This window comes from Ciconia boyciana, chromosome 1 (genome assembly GCF_034638445.1).
Source record: "Ciconia boyciana chromosome 1, ASM3463844v1, whole genome shotgun sequence".
Taxonomy (NCBI): domain Eukaryota; kingdom Metazoa; phylum Chordata; class Aves; order Ciconiiformes; family Ciconiidae; genus Ciconia; species Ciconia boyciana.
The window spans coordinates 67,935,069-67,953,623 of NC_132934.1; the positions used below are offsets into that span (position 1 = coordinate 67,935,069).

The 18,555-nt window shown below is 44.3% G+C and overlaps 1 protein-coding gene across 1 annotated transcript in view; it reads left to right on the plus strand.

Moving 5' to 3' along the window:
• TMTC1 (transmembrane O-mannosyltransferase targeting cadherins 1) overlaps positions 1-18,555 on the plus strand; it is a 147,799-nt gene that overhangs the window by 47,894 nt on the left and 81,350 nt on the right. The window contains exons 6-7 of the mRNA XM_072872770.1: positions 8,652-8,730; positions 9,729-9,832. Of these exons, the coding sequence (XP_072728871.1) occupies positions 8,652-8,730; positions 9,729-9,832 (183 nt within the window). The remainder of the gene's footprint in view (positions 1-8,651; positions 8,731-9,728; positions 9,833-18,555) is intronic.

An 18,555-nucleotide genomic window follows, 5' to 3' on the forward strand; every position in this document is an offset into this window, starting at 1 on the left:
CATTATATGCCTCTCCAAACATTGCAAAAAGTTTATTTTGGGGCTGACCCCAAATGATGACTTAAAAAATACAATTCCATTCAGCAAACATATTTAAGAAAAAAAAAACAAACACCCAACTGAGCATTTTCCCTGATTGAGAGCAGGCTCAGCTGTAAAAGTTTGCTTTCTTCCTCTCCTTCCTCAAGTCAAATTCTGTACCAGTAAGTTATTTAAATTCCTTAAAGAGTTGTTTCAGGAGCTGGGATTTGGACCAGCTGACCCTTATCTGCCCCTATGCTTCTCATCAGTGCCTATCACTTTTTTTAGTGCTGATGGAGGGAGGAGGTGATGGGCCTTTTCTCCAGGGGACCTCTTCTCTGTTCCCAGCGTATCCTTGTGACTGTGATAGGGGCAAAGGCATCCATCCCCACCTTGGGGCTGGGTGCTTGGGCTCCTGCCATCACCAGGCATATTTACCGCTGGACTGTGCTCCTCACTGAGCCCTCACTGTGTTTTCTAGGGGCTGGTTGCCTGCATGGTGCCATGTGTTTGTCCGTGAGAAGTAGGTAGACCACCTGAATATGGTGGTTTCTGTTTTGTCCTGTTCTCTTGGGTGGTTTTTCTTTTTTTCCCCATTCCTTATTTTGTCTTTTTTGGCACTGTATTTGAATCCAGGATGGTTTGCTGTTGCTAGCAGTGGTATGTATTACGTCTTACAGTGGCGTGTATCTTTCCTCTCCTGTGCGGAGTGCAGGAGGTGCACCAGAAAGAGACTGACAGGCTCACAGACGTTGATTTCTCTGCTCTTTCTCTGTCATATTTTACTGATGGAATGGATTTATTCCTCCTCTTCTGTCCTGTTGTAAACTTTTAATTTTTTTTTTTTTTTAAATTTGCTTATTGGGGTCCTGGGCAAAGACAACAGCAAAAAAGTTAGAGCTTTAATTCCCTAATTACACATACATAACTTTAAAGCCACCATGGTTCCTTCTATAAATTAGCAGACTGGTTGGACTAGTGTGTGTTTACTGACATGAAATGCTTTACGGAGAGCATCAAAGCAATGCAGCAGGCCTCCACATCTTTTATGGCTTGTTTGTAAATTTTTACTAGGACACTTGATTCCCAGGGACACCTCAATAATTTCCACTCACAATAACGGAGCCTTGTGCATGACTGGAGGATAACCTCCTCCCCTCTTCACATAAAAGCTGGCGAGTAAGCTAGTTTTTTGTGATTAGGGAGCGTGTTTTAGATACCTCGCAGACCCCACGCTCCCTGCCTGTGTGCGGTGGGTCTGCAAGCAGCCCCTTTACCGAGTCTGGCCCTGCAGAGTGAGTGTGGCCCACAGATGCTGTGCTGTGTTTTGGGGAAGGCTGTATTTGAGCGCTGCCAGCTCTTTTCTGCACACAGACACAAAGGCAGCAGTCAGTCTGTAGGAGTCCTGGCTGTCCTCGGTGTTTTTGGGTCCATCTGCTCGTGCTAGATTGGTTCGTCAAAAGCACAGCTGCTTTCTCAAGCGGAGATGCTCTGGGGAAGGCGAGCTCTTTCCTGCCTCTGGTGCCGCAGCTCAGCTCTTGAGTGCTCGCTGGGGACAAGTGAATGGAGCTCCAGTGGCAGCAGATTTCTTGGATGCTGCCGCTGGATCTCTGACAGCAGCAGAGGTCTGAATATCTCCATGTACTTCCATCTTTCTCTTCCTTTCTCTCCTTCCTGGCTCCTCTTTGTTCCCATCTCTTTCCCCTTTGTGCCTACCTTCCTTCCTTTCTCCTTTATCCCCTCTCTTCCTTGCAAAACATACTCACATAGCCTCTTCTTCAGAAACAAATTTTCAGCCCTCTGCAGTCCAAGCAAATGGTTTCCTCCAGGTTGGATACAGGCATTGCAGGAAAGAGAGTCTCCTATCTCTCTCTCCTGCAATGGAGACTCTCATCAAGGAGAGTCTGATGCTGTTCCTACAGGCTCCTGCTAGATGGTGTTTGGTAGGGCTAGAGACCCTGGGGAGTTGATACAAATCTCTAGTGAGTGTTGCAAATGGAGATTTTTTTCCCAGTGGCTTGTCATGTGCCCAGAAGCAGAGTGAGTTGTCGCTGAAAGCAACAACAGGAGCATCTCTGCAGTCCCTCTACTAAATTTCAAATCCCTGCTCCAAAGTATGGAACCACTGAAGTTTTCCCAATAAAGTGGTTGCAGAACTTTGTTGATACGGGCAAATCTCTCTAATTGCTTTTTCAGGAACAGCCTAACTGTTTGACCTGATACTTTCAAGCAAGAAAATTTCAACTTGACGCAAGCTCCTGGAAGGGAGAACTTTCAGCCTGAATGAATAAAGCTTGTCAAGAGAACAAGCAGCTGAAAATAGGGGTTTGTAGTTGAATGTGTGGAGCAGCCAAAGCTGCTGTCAGTGCTGCTTATAATGCAGTTACTTGAAATACCTCTATACCAGCCCTTAACTGGGCTAGGACAGGGAATAACAAGCCTAATGGTGGATTTCAATGCCTCAGGTGTGTGTGATGCGGAGGAAATAAAATGGCTGAAATCAGTGGAAGCTTTAAATTGCAGGCATGGTGCTTCAGTTTCCTGAGATCTGGCAGAAGGTGGCCGTGCTTTGATGAGGTCTTATGTTTCCTTTTAGCCCTGGTCCACCTTGTCTCCGCATAGTGTCGGTGGAATGTCTGGTATGAAGGGAAGCCCTTTTTCATCTTCTTGGTCACATCTTTGATCCGTTAAGTGCATTTTGCTACTTTCCTTTTTTCTCTTTCTATCCCTGATCCCTTACTGTGCCTCTCTCTCTTCCTTTCCCTGTTCTTCCCAGTTTTCTTCCTCCACTTCCATCCCACACAGAATGAGGTATGTATTGCCTAAAAGAATAAGGAAAAGCCACGAGTGGGATTGCCTTCTCTGCTGTATATGCCAATGCAGTTATGCCCTGCTCTGCTTTTCCCGAAAGTCCAATAAACAGCAAGAACCTCAAATTTGTGGTCAGATCTGAAAATGTACATGAAGAATACCTGCCATTATCAGTGCAAATGAGTTAAAACAGCTGTGACTTTCATAAAATCTCTCTATGGCCCCCTAAAGAGTCCATAAAACTGCTTCTGTTTGTGTGTGTTTATGCATCTGGGTCTGCGTGGGTAGTGGTGGTTGGGGTTTAGGTCTCTCCAGGGAGATAAGAAGCAAGGATGCCACACATATGCTGCGGGGAATGTCAAGACTACTCATAAAGAGGGAAGAAGGAGGGCTTGTCTTTCTTTTTCCCTTGCAAAACCTGTAGCTATGACTTATATTTTATTTCCCTGCATTGACAGGTATTTTAAGGAAGTTAAAAATCCAGACATGTCTGGAATGTATTGGTTTTTCTTTTTTAATTCCTTTTTTTTTTACTCCACGATGGATTTTTCACTCCTGTTTTCTCCCTGGGATATCACGTACACTTGGCCCCTGATGGTTGTCCTCAAGGAGGAATATAGGCTGAGCTAGGTTGAAACGATACTTCTCCAATATAAGATGTAGCTGGCTGGACAGATTATAAGGAAGTCATCTTGAAGTAGAAAAAGTAAGGAAGTTCTCTAGAGACAAAATATGGCTCCTGTAAAAATTCTGTGTTCTCAGCAGGGGAGCCTGTCAAACTGGTTTGGAGTTAGATGTGCATCTACCAATGACGTAAAACTTTGACATGCACTTAAAATAGCCCCTTCTAAGTTCAAAAATGTCTTGATTAGAGGTGTCTTACTGTTATCAATAATTAAGAATAAGTTAACAGCCTTGCTTTTATACTCATCCTTCTGATGCCTTGCTTTTATACTCATCCTTCTAATGCCTTGCTTTAGTATTAGGGTTTTGAAAGTTTTAGTTCAAAACACTGGTGGTTGCTGGAAGTTGGATGTGTTTCCCGAGAAGAATATAAATGGGAGCAATGATCTTCTCACAGTGGAGGGACCTGGCCAAAACAAGCTCTCAAAATACCAAAGCTTGTTCTACTGCGTACTTATCTTGGTCTTTTAGATGTTCCTGATGGGGAGCATCCATCGTACATCTTAACGGTTTGTCCACTTCCCTTGAGAAAGTCTTCAAAGAGAACACAAGAGCAAGTTCATGTTTTATACCAAAGCTGAGTCAGCTGCAGCGTGGGATGAATGTGTTGCCAATAGCTTTGTGATAGCTAAGGTTTGCGACAGCTCACACAGCTGTGGCAATGAACGGCAGCTGAGGAGCTGCCCCGCTCCTTTTTGTGAACTCTAGATGCCTCCAACAGTACAGGCAAATTAAAAAAGCTGCCTGCTTCTTAGAGAAGTTTGTTTTGATTAACACAGAGTCCATCTGGTACCAGCAAAGTTTACATTCCTGTAAACTGCATGGTATTGAGTTTTACTAGGCCACCTACCCTGCTGTCTTCAATTATAAAACCTCCGAGTGCCCTGATGATGTAATTTGATTTCAGGATGAGCTGTGCTTTTCAGGAAGCCGGAGCTGCCAAATATCTGTCTTGGCCTCCGCTCGAACTATGTGAGAGAAGCCTCTGCATTATGAAGCATTTCTTGGATTTATTGTTTATTGTGATTCTGGTTGCTTCAGGGAGTATTCCTGAAAGGCTTTTAAAAGATAGCAAGTAGGCAATTACAGGCTGATTTGCTTTGTGGGAAAGCTGGCATGAAGCAGAGGTGGAACCTCTGCCCAAAAGGGCTCTTTTCCCATTCGTTTAGCAAACCTGGCAATCTGGATTTCCTACTCTAATTTTATCATTTCATTATGAAAATCTGGGAGACCCACACCTTGAAATGTTCGCCTGCTCTGGATGTAGCATGTTGCTGGGCGGAGCTACCATCAATACAGTTTTCCTATGTATGTCCCATGCTTGCTCTCGTGGGAATAAATGTGTGTGTGTTTTGGCATGGGGAGCCACATTACGCTGGTCGGGGTGGAGCAGGTGATAGGGAGTGGTCCCCATGAACAGTGGGGTGTTTGGCAGCCTGGTGTGGTTGGCAAATGCATGGAAATCTGTAAATGACTTTATACAAGGCAGCTGTTTAAAACGGGTATAAAATGGTTAAACTGTTGTAATAGTGATTTCTTTGATTGTCCTAGCTAAAGCCAAAGCTCTTTATTTTGTCTGATCTTAAGGCTGTCTGAGCGAAGTTCAACATAACTTCAGATGTTTTTGCAAGCTGTAATTTTACATGTAAAATGCGATTGCATTTTATATGCTGTGTGTCACTGACATTTAGCAAACTTCTTCATCCAGGTCCCATTTGCAGTTCATTTGATTTTAATACATAAATTGTGTATTGTTCTTCGCCTGCACCAGACATGAGATGTTTTACTAGTTACCTTTCCTGAAACAAGTAGTAGCCTCAATAAGGTACTCTGGAAAACCACATGGTTCTTGTAAAGCTTTGATGCATTGAGCATAACCCATACATTTATGCCACTCCTACAGGTTGATCTGATGGGCAGACAGCTGGATTACCAAGCAATGAACCATGTTATCTTTCGTGGTTTCCAGATACACTTCAGGACAGCAGCTTTCTCAAAATGGAAAAGCTTTGCTTCTTAATTGAACTGTTGCGGGAAGAAACACTTCTTAACCGAAGCTTCAAAGTAGCAAAAGCATTTGGAGGAAGGATCAGAAAGTTCAGGGCTCTCTGAACTCTCTTGCTTCACCCATTCCCAGTAACCCATTGCTTTCGTTCTAGTTCCTTCTTGGCTGCCCATCTGCTCTTCAGCACAGAGTGGTGATTTGCAATTGGTGTCAATGCAGGGGTTTCTTTTTTTCCTGGAGATCTTACTGCTCCACAACAAAAACTGTGAGGGGCCTTTCAGGATTTTCTGAAATGCTTTCAAAAGGCCTGCTCTGCAGTGGTCAGAGCTACCCTGCAATTCGGTGGAGCACTTCAAATTAACTTTGACTTGCAGATAAACTCATGCCTGGAAACTATGTTTGGTAGCTCGCATGGTGTTATGCTTGCTGCAAGGAAGGTGCAAGTTGTGGGCAGCATTTTAGTTACTCATAGGCAGACAAAAAAAGTCAAAATCAAGATTGTTTTAAAGAGTAAGCATTCCTGCACTGTACTGCCAAGGATGAAAGAGCGGCTACTGCCTTGCATTTACATTCATTTTCTGGTTTTAATTTTCTCCTCAGCCCAGGCTTTAGAGGAAACAGAGAGATGGTAATGATGAGGGTTCCCGTATGGTGGTCTCCAGGCATAGATCAGTGTTTGCAAGGCCCTGAAGCACAGATGCGCTTTCCTGAGCCTCAGCAGCCTAAAATGCAGTTTACCCTTCTCGCTGAAGGGCTGCCTTCACAAACAGTGTGTTGTCCCTAGCAGTTGTTCCAGCTGGAACATCTTCGATGCAAACTTGATCTGTTAAAAGCCAGATGCCCACTGAGCATGGCAAAGCGGCGGGGTCTGCATGTCCCCACCTCCCACAGGTGCTGCCCCCCAGCTTGTAGCTTGCCCAGCCACGGGTGGCTGTTCTGGAGGGTGGCAAACAAGGTGGCCCAGAGATGACGGCTGCCTCACGAGTTTTAGGTCACTGGTGCCAGGTGATGCAGTTTCTCAGGGATGAAGTTTGCAGACTTCTTGACACCGATAAAAGTGCTCCTCTGTCTCTAACTGAAGTCTTGGAGAAAAAGGTGAACTGTTCTGGCTGATCTTTTCCCAGAATAATTCCACCTAAAGCAAATATTTGTAATGGAATACTTCTGCCCAAAGTGTTGCAGTTAGTTAAAACTACAAGCGAGTGAAAACAGGTTCTTGAAAAGAGTCAGGCAGTGTGATTAATAGAGGGCTCTCCTCCCTCCACCCATAAAAACATAAACAAAATGCAACCCAACACTTCTGTTCCCTCTGCAAATCACGAGGGGGTTGAGTTTCATAAAAGGTTCCAGTAGGGAACAAAAGACTGGGGTTTGATCCAAATGCTATTAAAGTCACCGAGAGTCTTTCCCTTTGGCTCCAGTGGGCTTTGGAGCAGGGCCATGGTGAACACTTACTTGAAGGCCAACCTGACCTTTCATGGAGAGAGAAAGCTGAAGGCTTAGTTTCATCTCACTTGTACTTGCTGGAGCCTGATTAAAATCAGTGGGAGCTTAAAAAACTTTGCACTTTGCAGAGCTCAGCCCTTGAAGACTAGTCTGACATTTAAGTCAGATTCGGTGCTTAAATGTCAACATTTGTAAATAAGTAGACACTAAAGACTGAAAGTCATCTGGCTTGCTTTACAACGTATGGTTTGGTTCCTAAGTTTTAGGCATGACACTTAGGGAAAGTTTTCTGAAGAGCAGTTATTTTGTAGAGAGCACCCAGAGATACTTCTTTCTTCTTCTTAAATGCCGCCTCTGTTTCTTGCTGGCTTTGCCCCTGGTGCTTTTGTCTGCAGTGTAATCTTTTCTCCATCTTGCCATGGTGACCAGGCTTGCAAACTTCCTACTATAGATAATTTGAACAAAAAGCCAGATATTAAAGACTCTCGGCGGCATTAGGAAGTGCTGCAATCTTGCTTTTTCAAAGACTTGAAGGGTGGAAGCAATCAGATGATAGACTGTCTTGAGAAATTTGGAGAGGAAATAAGATGTGTTTTATATGCTAGATGTTCACGGGAGAAACATATGATGCTCTCATGCTTGGAAAGATAACTTGCGTGCAGGTGTGATTCATGCTGCAATTTTTGTAAATCATTTAAATAGAGTATCCCGATACTGATTGTATGTTACACAGAGGAACCTGCAAATGTTTTCCTTCTGAATTTGTTTTGTTTACTTGATATTTATAACTTCTTAAAATTACTTGTCATTTTTTCAATAGTTTTCTAGCTCCTATATGCTTAAAATATTCCTGTTGTCTCTTCTGTATTTCTTTTTGTTTCTCATTGCTTTATTACAATGACGAAGCCTCTGTAAGGTTCAATAGAAATGGAATTATCATGGAATTAATGTCATAGGTATGGCACCGTTTGTTATATTAAGAAAGCTCCTTAGAATTTTGCAAGTGCTTCTACTCTGTATTAAAATAAATGTGTAGTTTTGGCTCGAGATGCACTTTAATTTGCTCATTGGGAAACAGGAAGGTTTTTATGAATGATCCTCCAATAAGCCACCTGTGTGTTTGTCTGTGTGCAGTTAATTATCATAACACCTTGTCAGCAGACTTGTAATGAAACTTAAGCGTGCAGAATACACTAAAAAAACCCGAAACTTAAAATAAGTTCAGTTCTGCTAGACAGTTATTCCCATCTCTAGAGACTGTGCAGAGAGCTGGGAACAAGGAGTTTTTGCATTTTAATCATGGCCTAAAATTGAATTGCTCTGTTTGGGTGACCTTTTAAAAATGTGTCTTGCTGTAGCCTTCTGGGAGTCTGAAGACAGCAATCTTAGTGAGACACACATGCGGGTTTTCTGAGGATTAAGGAGTTAATTGATGATTTAAAAAAAACAAACCAAAACCAGATTTTGATGGGGAAACTGCAATGTATTATAGTGTGTATTATTTGAAGTGGTCTCAATATTTTACTTAAGTCATGTGGAAAAAGCTTTGAAGAGTAGGAGTGATGTCATTACTACTGCACGTTGGTTTAGGGTGGTTAGAACAATGTACAGCTTTTTTTCCAGTTTGAAAAATGAGTAATTGTTTCAAAGTATTTCAACAAATATTTGTTTCCTTATATTTCAGCTACCTGACTGCAAATAACCAGAATTTCTTGTATACTGCAAGGCCTTTTTTGAAGAGGGCTGCTTTGGTGATAAGCTACGTAAGTACGAATGGGCTTGGCCATGTATTTCTGTGTGTTTGATGAGAAGGAACATTGCATGGTGGTATCCCAAAAGACTCAGAAAGCTTAGATGGTAGATCTTAATACAGAGTTAGTCTTGGAAAATAGTCTAGAAAACTTCAGCTGGGCACAGAGAAGAGTATTGCTGTGTTTTCAGTTCAAATTTTCTTTTAATTTATAGTGGTTGCCCTTACAACCATGTAATCATCTGCAAGTATTTCCTGCCCTAAATACAGGGGGACTCTCTGGCGCTGGGCTGACTTTTCAGTGGCATGCTGTTAGTTGCAGTGCAGGGCTCAGTAAGCGTTACAAGAAAAGCTCCTCCTGCAAATACCTGCTGCTTGGTGTGCTCCAAGCAGGACTTGACACGTTGCAGGGGAGAAAGCAAGCACCTCCACGGGGGTGTGCTGGGTGTGCAACTCCCTGTGCTGCTCCAGGAGCCGGATCTCCTTGCTTGTCCCTTGACAAGTGGTTCCCAGAAAGGTGGAGGAGTGCCAGCCCGCAGAAATCCTTCCAGGGATTAGGATTACACAGCATGTGAAACACCGACGGAGCTTGTCCTTACACCTATGCCAGCATGAGTGAACAATAATAGCTTTTAAGACATCAGCCATATTTTTCCCCTCTGTATTTAAGTAGAGGTCAATAGCGAAACTCTGCAGTCTGAGCCGCGGCAGGGTGACTGATTTGTCCTTCAAAATGCTGCCTTTGTCGTGGGTAGCTGAGATACGCCGGTTGCTGTCAGTAATGCACACATGGAAGGGGGGGGACACAGCAATGTAGCGTGCTGTCTGTGCTGAGGGTTGGCACATTTGTCACCCTGCATAGGGTGGCATAATTGAATTTTGCCTAAACCGCTGAGCTGACTGACTTGTAGGCACAGAGCACAGCATGGAGAGCTATCACAACAAAATATTTGCTGGAGGCCTTAGTTCTTCTTAGTAGCGCATTGCTAACTGAGATGTTCTTCTTTGAAGGTGATTCTCGTGTTGTATTTCCGCCTCTGGATAATGGGAGGATCCATGCCGATGTTTTCGGAGCAGGACAATCCAGCTTCATTCTCACCGTATTTACTGACGAGGTACAATGCCACTAATCAAACAATAGTTTTCAGAAGTGTAGTCTTGACATTATTTTTTCCCTGCACTAAAATGTTTTGCAGATGGCAAATGAGAAGACTTGTTTTGTTGTCTTAACTCAATTACTGCTCCTTATTGCTCTGTCTAGAATAGAAAGCAATCAGCATTATTTGAACACCAAAGCATGCTCTGGGTCCTGTAGAGTTATATTACAGATGCTTTCTTACTGAAAAATGTGGGCTTATTTTTATGCAAAGCCCAAAGAATTATTGCCTGAGCACAGGACCGGAAAGCCCAGTGACTGAAGCCTAATCCTAAGCCTTAAAACTGGCTCCTCCTGAGGTATGGGGTGCAAGCATTCAGAGTTTTGGCTTCAGCTGAAGTTTGTCTAAAAAGGGGATGACCGTGCCTGTTGGTGGAGCATTGGTGGCTGATTAGTGAAGGTGGAAGGCAGGACCCCGGTGGCACAGAGTACTGCACAGCTCTGGATCAGCATAGGATGCACTGCCATGGATTAATTAAAAACAACGAACCTCAAATTTGTGTTGACAGATTTTTGTTATTTTATCACTTTTTTTTTTTTTAAAGATACATAAGTGCTTAAATTTGGTAAAAATGTTTTTTTTTCTTTGCCTGGGACCTGGTATGTAGTTAGGTGGGCTGATACCACATCCCTCCGGCTCTGCTGCGGCAGACCAGAAAGGCAGTGGCAGCTGTGACTTAGCTCTTCCCTCCAGACCTAGCCAGACCAGTGCTCTGAGAAGGTGGTAGGAAGTTGGTGACCTCTTAAGACAGAGCCATGTGCGTAACTGTTTGCTCTGGTTAGCCACTGAACTGGGGAAAGACACTTTGGAGGCTTCTGGAGGAATTTCCTCATGTCTCAAATGAAAATGGGAACAGTCCTCCTCTGTGTCACTTTCTGGCCTTGCTGGCTCCTTATTCCAACAGTGGAATTGCAGCTGAGACACAGGTTAAGATCAAGCAATCCGTATTCGACATCTGCCGCAGAATTGAACTGGATCTCATTTGGGAGACCTTTATGATAATGTGACAACAGCTCCTATTACCATCAAGGCTAGAAGTGCTTCCAGGAAGCACGTTGTCTGATTTGGAAAGCTCTGATCTGTTAGCAGCATTTCTGGCAGAGTCATTAATACCAGACTCTGTGCGGCACAGCGTGAAGGATTTGCTGCTGTCTCTTTTTGATATGTTTATGCTGAGATGGGGGTCATCAAGTCATAAATGATCATGGCCTCGTTCCAATTACGTATTCTGTGCTGTAAATGTCTTTCGTGTGTTTGTCTCTCTACATCTTGTAATGACAGGGGAAGGTTTTTTAAACCCAAAAGCTAAGTAATTCTTGGGGTATGAAACAGTGACTATTTTTACCACTGGCTCTGTAGATATTCTTAACAGCTGTATTAAAGACAAGTGAGAGTGCTGCTGGTTGAGGTCCTCCCTGGCCCCAGCAGCAGCCCTGGCTTCACCTGCAGTCCAGCAACACCTACCTGCTCCAAACCTAATTAAGGAAAGCCTTGCCAGTAAAATACAGTATTATTGTTCTGGAAGGATTCTAAAACCCTGTAGTTATCCCAGCTCTTTCACTTCTGCTGAGCTTGATCTTAATCCTCACTTTATCCAATTTACCCAGAAGCCTGTATCTTCCATCCAGAAAACCCATCCTTTCGGCAAGCCCGGATGCCAGCCGTTACGTGGCTTTCTAATATGCAGAGTTAAATTTAGCTGGTCAGTTCCTTCCCTGCTGATCCTTCCCTGCAGATCCCATGGCTGATGCTCAGGCATGGGCCCTGACAACAGAAGCTGAAAAGTAGGTTTGTTGCTGAATCCTGGTCAGGGTCCAGTCAGGAGACGGGACTGGAGGGAAGGCTGCAACATTGGCCCAAAGTCCATCCAAGAGAGAGGGCGAGAGGCAGGAGTAAGGAGCAGTGAGAATATGTGTCCATGGGGGTCCATCCAGGAGACAAGCTACCTACAGCACAGGTCCAAGGTCCATCCAGGAGACAGCGCTGAGCTGAAATGGGGCTCCTAGAGCAATGGGCATCAGGTGTGGGCCCAGGTGAGGCTCATCAGGGCCCTGACAGCATGTTGCTGCAGTTCGGTACCTGCTGCTTTCCCTGCCGTGGATCTTGTTGCTGACCTGTGACAGTCCCTGTCCTCACTCTCTGGGCACTGTATGATCTAGAAAGAAGCTGGGTCCTGAGCTTCTGTTGACCTTAACCCTAGTCTCCTGGCATAAGCCTTCATCTTAGATGTGAGGTACCTGCAGAGTATGTCTATAAATTTGTCTCTGCAATTCTTGTTTCTCTGCACTCAAACCTTAAGCTGACCAGTACCTTGAACTTGCAACCAAACAACCTGAAAGAGGCTAAAACCCAGCTATCCTGATCCCATGCACCGCCCTAAGCCTGCAGGATCCACCTGCCAGCACGTTAGGCTTGCTCAGCAACACCTTCTTTCCTGAACCCAGACCCTAACCCTTCACTTCAAAATAGTCAGTGACCCACCAACTGCTTCAGAGCTAGTTATAGGCCCAGCTGCACTGCTGGCAGTAGTCTTCATGTCAGACCTATGGGGTCCACCTACAAGCAAGAAATCGGAGATGAGAGCTGTTTTTTTATTGTTGTGTCTTGCCAGTATCGCAGAGCTGCGGGAAGACTAATTAGTCAATGTGGATGATACCTTAGGGTAAGTTTCTGGACAGCTGGGGTGGCAAATTTGTGCTGAATGGGTGAGTGGTCAATCCTGCAAGGTAGACAGAGACCTGGTGACTGTCTCTGAACTGACAGCCCATGATGCACCCACTGACCACAGCCCTTATCTCGGCAACAAAGCTTTTCCTTCCTCACCTCCTCTTTCAGACTCAAACTGTAACTCTCACCTGAGACTTTACCTTACCATGGTCAGAGCTGAAGAACTGACAGTGCTGCAGAACTGACATTGTGCCAGTCATCATGAGTGCAGGACTGGGATGTCAGATGGAGCCAGCAAGGTTGAGTGGCGTTGGCCTGGTTTCCAGGAAGATCTGTGTGTCTGGACAGCAGGAAGGCTAGGCTGAGGTGCAGGGCTGGCGTTCAGCTTAGGTGCAAGGAAGAGGGAGGCTGAAGACAGAAGATTGTTTTTAAAGCCTGGTATTTCCACAGGGTGGAAATAAGAAGTGGTGTTAGCTGAGTAAATTGCTTGAGGGTGGATCTGGAGGTGATACAACTTGCTGTCCCTGGTGTTAGGGGTGGCATTAGGTTAGGGTCTAGGACATCAAGGCTCAAGGATATTCAACATCCAAGTAGGTGCTGGTGTGTGTGGTTGCTTGCCCAACTGGTGGATTTCCAGTCACATGGGAGAGTTTGTGCTTATGGCCCAGCCTCAGAGAAGCTGCTAAGCAGTGTGTGTTCCTCAGCTGTGGACACCTGCAGCAGCAGCATATGAAGAGTTGGTGTGAGAAGCTTTTAACAAGGTTTTGAAGGCAGTAATTAAGTCACAGTGCTAAATTTAAAGCCAGGATGTTATTTGCAATTTGAGTTGAGTTGGGAGGAAGGGAGTGGAAGAGCTAAGTTTGGTGTCAAGACTGGAAGGGAGAAGGCTCATGAAACTAAAAGAATGGGTGGTGATCTTGAGGTGGTTACTAACACCCTAACTATGGCTGAAGCAAGGGTTAGTGCTCAGGCAGCAGGCAAGTTGTTTTGTCACTCTCTGAAGATTATATAGGGCACAAATGGGAGTTTCTGTTCGCAAGCAGTTGTCTTTATTTGCACAGAGCTGGAAATGTGGTTATTGTGCATGTCTCGCCAGGGTAAATGTTATGGTTTTCAACAGAGTTGAAAGTTATTGTAAAACTTGGCCAACTCTGTGGGGCTAGGAGGAAGGCTAATGACAACAAGTGGAATAAAAAAGAAAAACAGTAGTTTGGAAATGTGTGGCAGTCTTTGTGAAATGCGTAAACTTAGATGTGGAGTTGGGGTCTTGGCTGACATACGATGAACCCAAAGGAGTGTTGTTAACTCTCGCAAGGTTTCTGTGTCAGCTGGTGAGCTGTACAGATGCGGTTTGTCCTGAGGCTGGCAAGGGTTATTGGAGTGTGGCTAAGATTAGGGGTAGGTGTAAGTTGTGGATTTGAAAAAGTATTGAGTAATGAGGTCAGATTTTGTCAGCCCTTATGACGCTTGTAGTGTAAATTAGATGACTGAGGGTGTGAGAGAGGTCTATGCATCCATGATTGTGAGGAGGAGGGGAGCATATAGAAATTAAGGTGTATCAAATGAATCTAGGAGGAGAAAGGTTCAAAGCAAGCCAAGGAGGTGGCTTGCAACAGGTAGTTGAGCTGAGGAGCTCCTTCCTGCAGGATGCTGTGGGTGTGCTGAAAGTTTATGCAGGCTCAAAGAGAGATTTCCCAGGAAATCCAGGCTATTAAATATGCAGAAACCACATCCAACTCGGGGACATTATGCTAGCTAGAAACCGGGAAAAATTATCATGTTCTTATATGCTTTGCTTGGCGTTAATTTTTGGTCACTGTTGGAGCGAGGATCCTGGTGTGGACAGACCTTTGGGGTGGCCCAGTTTGGCCTTAGAACATGATTATATGTTCTGTGTAACCTGTCTCCAATCTTGGACAACACAAATGTATAAAATAAAGTAGATAGATAATGATTTATTTAACCATTGGAAGATGAAATATGCTGAAATAGTGACAGTTTTTCAGTATTTAAAAAAAAAATAATCTGTTCAGTATGTTCACTAAATTACTGTCCTTAAAATTACAAGTGAATGGGGATACAAATAAGAGCTTTGGAAGTCAGAATATGAATGCTTCAGTCCCTGCAAGAGATTTTTCTAATATTCCCAAATACCTTAAAACTTACAGTGACATAAATGAAAGCCACATTTCCACGTCCTTCAGTGTGTTGCTTGGCAAGGGTGATCTGAGAAGATGAAATCTGTCCATCATTCCCTTTCTCGGTGGAGGCAGAAATGAAGGTGGTGGGAATCCTGCTATTCGTAAACCTTGCCATTAGAGCCTGTCCATACAGGCTGGTTGTACGCTGCAGAAGGGATGTTCTTCTCTGGTGACCTGCCTTAAAGAACACAGATTTCCAGTCATTGTGACTTGCCATCCCAAAATCTGCTATGGGTAAGCTGTTGCAATAGAAAAACCAATCCCAACCTCTGTTAAAACATTCTTAGATGAATTAGATGAAAGTTGAGGAAGAATGCAATTAGAAAGGTTTCAAGAGCTACCCAGCTTTAGGTAAACAGTGTACTGAAGTGCAGCTGGAGTGTTAGCGGGGCGTTGAGCAGTGGGCTGTCATGCTTCAGACGTTTTGCACAATGTTTCTTTCTTCTGCCATTCTTGAGGGGAAAGAAGTAGGAGGCCTCTGGATAAACAGATTGTATTACTAAGACAAGGGAAAAGTCCATTGTACAGCATGTCTCAAGGTGTGTGAACAGATTAAATCCTACCAGTAATTTCAAACTAAGAAAGTATGTTTTTTTAAACTATATCTTTGGGAGTCAAATTATATTAGTTTTTGCTGGCATTTGCCTTGTGACCTCCCTTGGCTGATCACTCTGGGCATGAAGCAGGCTTATTTGTGGTGTTGCATTAAATAGTTAATGCATTTCTACTAAGCCTGCCTTGAGATAACATTGTCCTATGGTTGAACTCCTCTCTCTGCAAGCTGGCTTTCTGTATTTCTTTGCTGTTTCAATCAGGTAAATGAGAATTCAGTGCCACAGAAAGCTGAAGAAATGCTTATATGTAAAAACTGGCACATACTCCTTTTCATAGAGACTTGTGACTGTTTTCTGGGTAATGCATTTAATCATCCCAGTTGTAACTTCAAAGGGGATGAACTACTGAGAGGCAGACAGCAGACCTGTGCTGGAGAAGTGGGTCCCTGTGCCAGCCAGTTCTGCCAAGGCAACAGAAGTCAAGTGCAGCAGCTACTCTGGTATGGGATTTTCACTGACCTTAGGCTAGGAACTGGCATTAAAATAGACCCCGGTGACATATCAGTTCTTAATTAGCCAGGCTTGCACGTGCTTCCTGAGTGGAAAAGTTCTGCCTGTTTTGTCAGTGCTTTCTATCGTGTGCCCAAAGGTGCTTAAGTTCAGTCCTACATGTAATCTCTGCAGGCACCCAGCATTCAGAGCTCACTTCTAGACAAAATGAAGAACAACAGTGTCAGTAAGAATTGCTGTCATGCCCACCCAGGGGCCAGACAGTCCATACGTTAAGTGTAAAATATATTCTTTATTCCAGGGGGTCTGGTGGTTGGGGGGAAGCCTGTCTGGAAGATGGTACTACAAAGCAAAGGCCATCCTATAGTAGCAGGTTCCCAGAGGAACCTGCTTTCCTAGAGCCACGGGAAAGATTTCAGCATCTCTCTCAGTTAAGTTTTCTTGGTTTAATGAACAAACCCAGGTAGGTAGCGCCATGCTGGAAATCGGCTTGATAGGCATTTTTAATGGGTCATGGCACTTGCCGCAAGCGCTGGTTACACAACAAGCCTTCCCTGCCAAAAGCCTGCATATGGAGTGGAGGGGGTGCAGCCAAAGCAGAGGCCATTGACTCCTATAGACAATGCATTTTGCTTTTCAAAATACTTCCATGCAGGAGGGCTAGACCATGGCCAGTCTTGAGGCAAAGCAGCATGCCCAGGACATCCCTTTGGCTCCCGCTGGCGCGGGGTAGGTAACGCTCTGAGGTACAATGGACCGTTTCCAGAAATGTTATCACAGTGGGTTGACGAGGTCTGGTTTTTAATTTCCTGAGGGTCAGCTACCAGGCTGTCCAGAGAACCCTCCATCCCCTGCCGCCTCAGTGAGCCTCTTCTGAAGCAGTTGCCCACCACTGGCTGGGGGTTTCGGCTGCGTGACTTCTGGAGCGTGCTGCTGTTGGTGGCGAGCTGAGGATTGCGTTTGTTCACAAGGCACGCTCTCACCCACAGCATGCAGGGGTTTGCGGAGGGAAAACAGTACGAGATCAATCCCAGGTTTTCCAGCATTGAGACTCTGACAGCAGGCTTGGGTTTCACTGGAAATTCACAGGCTCTTTGAAAGTCTTTACTCTTCAAGAATTTGGTATTTTTCAGATTCTTAGCCACAGAGTTGAAACAACTGAGAGCACGCCGTTCACCAGATCAAAGCTCTTCAGGCTGTGAAGCTATAGAGGACAACATAGCCTGCCTTTCCTCCTGTGCCGCTGGTGCACACAAACCCACCTTCCAGAGGAGTTACCTTGCTATTCATCAAGCTGCAGCTGCCTGTTTATCTGTATCTTTTTCTTTCCTACTGCTATCCTCTACTGACTGGCAGCTCTTTCCCCCTAGATGCAAAAGTTTTGATGAAAGGGAATACACAGGCACTTTTTCCAATTACAAGTATTTTCTATCTAGCTGATACTTGCATTTGGATGTTAAATTGGAATTTGTCTGTCTGTTGCTTGTTTGTGTAGTCTTTCTCCACCATCACCGAATGTGCTGGAGAGACAGAGTGTGATTTTTCTTCTAAGGCTATGAAAAGAAAATGTTTAGGCTGACAATATACAGAGCAGGAAAATAAACTCATGTGGGAAGGTATGACTGGACCGGCAGTTCCCCAGGGGAAGTGCAAATACATACAATTTTAAGACAATATCCTTAAATACCACCACCTGGTTATAATTGCAGCCACATGTGTCCTAGGAGGACATTATTGTGAAGTGGCTTATCAAACACACTTGGTTTTAGGGCTTTGCAGAGGATGAAGAGAGCCTTGAGCTGAAATCAGTTCAGCTGTTAATGCAAGTGAGAAGCTCTTTGCCCTAATAAAGGAGCTCTTCTCACCCTTACAGTGAACCAAAACCTCTGAGTCCCTGGCAGAACAGCATTAACAATGTCTGTGACTTCCGAAAGGGTAACGACTATCTTCCTGCTTCTGTTTCAGATTCCCCCCCCTTCTTTGTACACCCCCATCTTTTCCCAATTACCAGTTAAGTGCAGTGTTGTCGCCTGCCTTCTAGATAGGTCCATTTTTTTCCCAACCAGGAGAATATTTTGCCTTTGCCTTGCTAAAATCCATAGTGCAGGAAAATCTTCCACTTGCAGGTGGATACCCTGCTGGGTCTTTGGGGGTAATGTTGTTTGTCAGGAATGGGATGGGTTGTCCTAGAACTGGGTAGGTGGTAGGTTGCACCTAGAAAGAATATGTACCTGTATGCACCTAGAAAGAATAGGGTCACTGGCCCCCGCTTTTCCATGCAGCTTTGGTGGGGCATGGTCTGAGTCTTGTGATCACTTGTGTAGCACAGTTTTAGAAACAAATCTATAATCTCAGTCCCTGGGAGCTGGGGAAAAAAGCTTAAAATACTCCAAAATCAGAAAGCATATGAAACTCCTCATAAATTTCTATAAATCTTGTATTTTTTTAGCTAGTCTCACAATCCTCATGTGCTCTGATTGCCTGGGTTTGGCAGAGCTGAGACTAGAGCTTTTCCAAGCTCGTTAGCCTCTATTACAGCAAAGGGTAACAGACAATCCCTCAAGTATTTTTCTGTCATATTGTTTATGGCTTTAAGTAGCACCCTTTACTTTCATTTTTGCAGCAGAAGCAATCAGTTCAGATAGTTATTTCCTGCAACAGGTTCTAGATATGAGTCATCCTGTATTTATCTCAAACAAAGCACGCAACAGTACATTTAAACTAAAAAATTTTAAACTAAACAAACTGG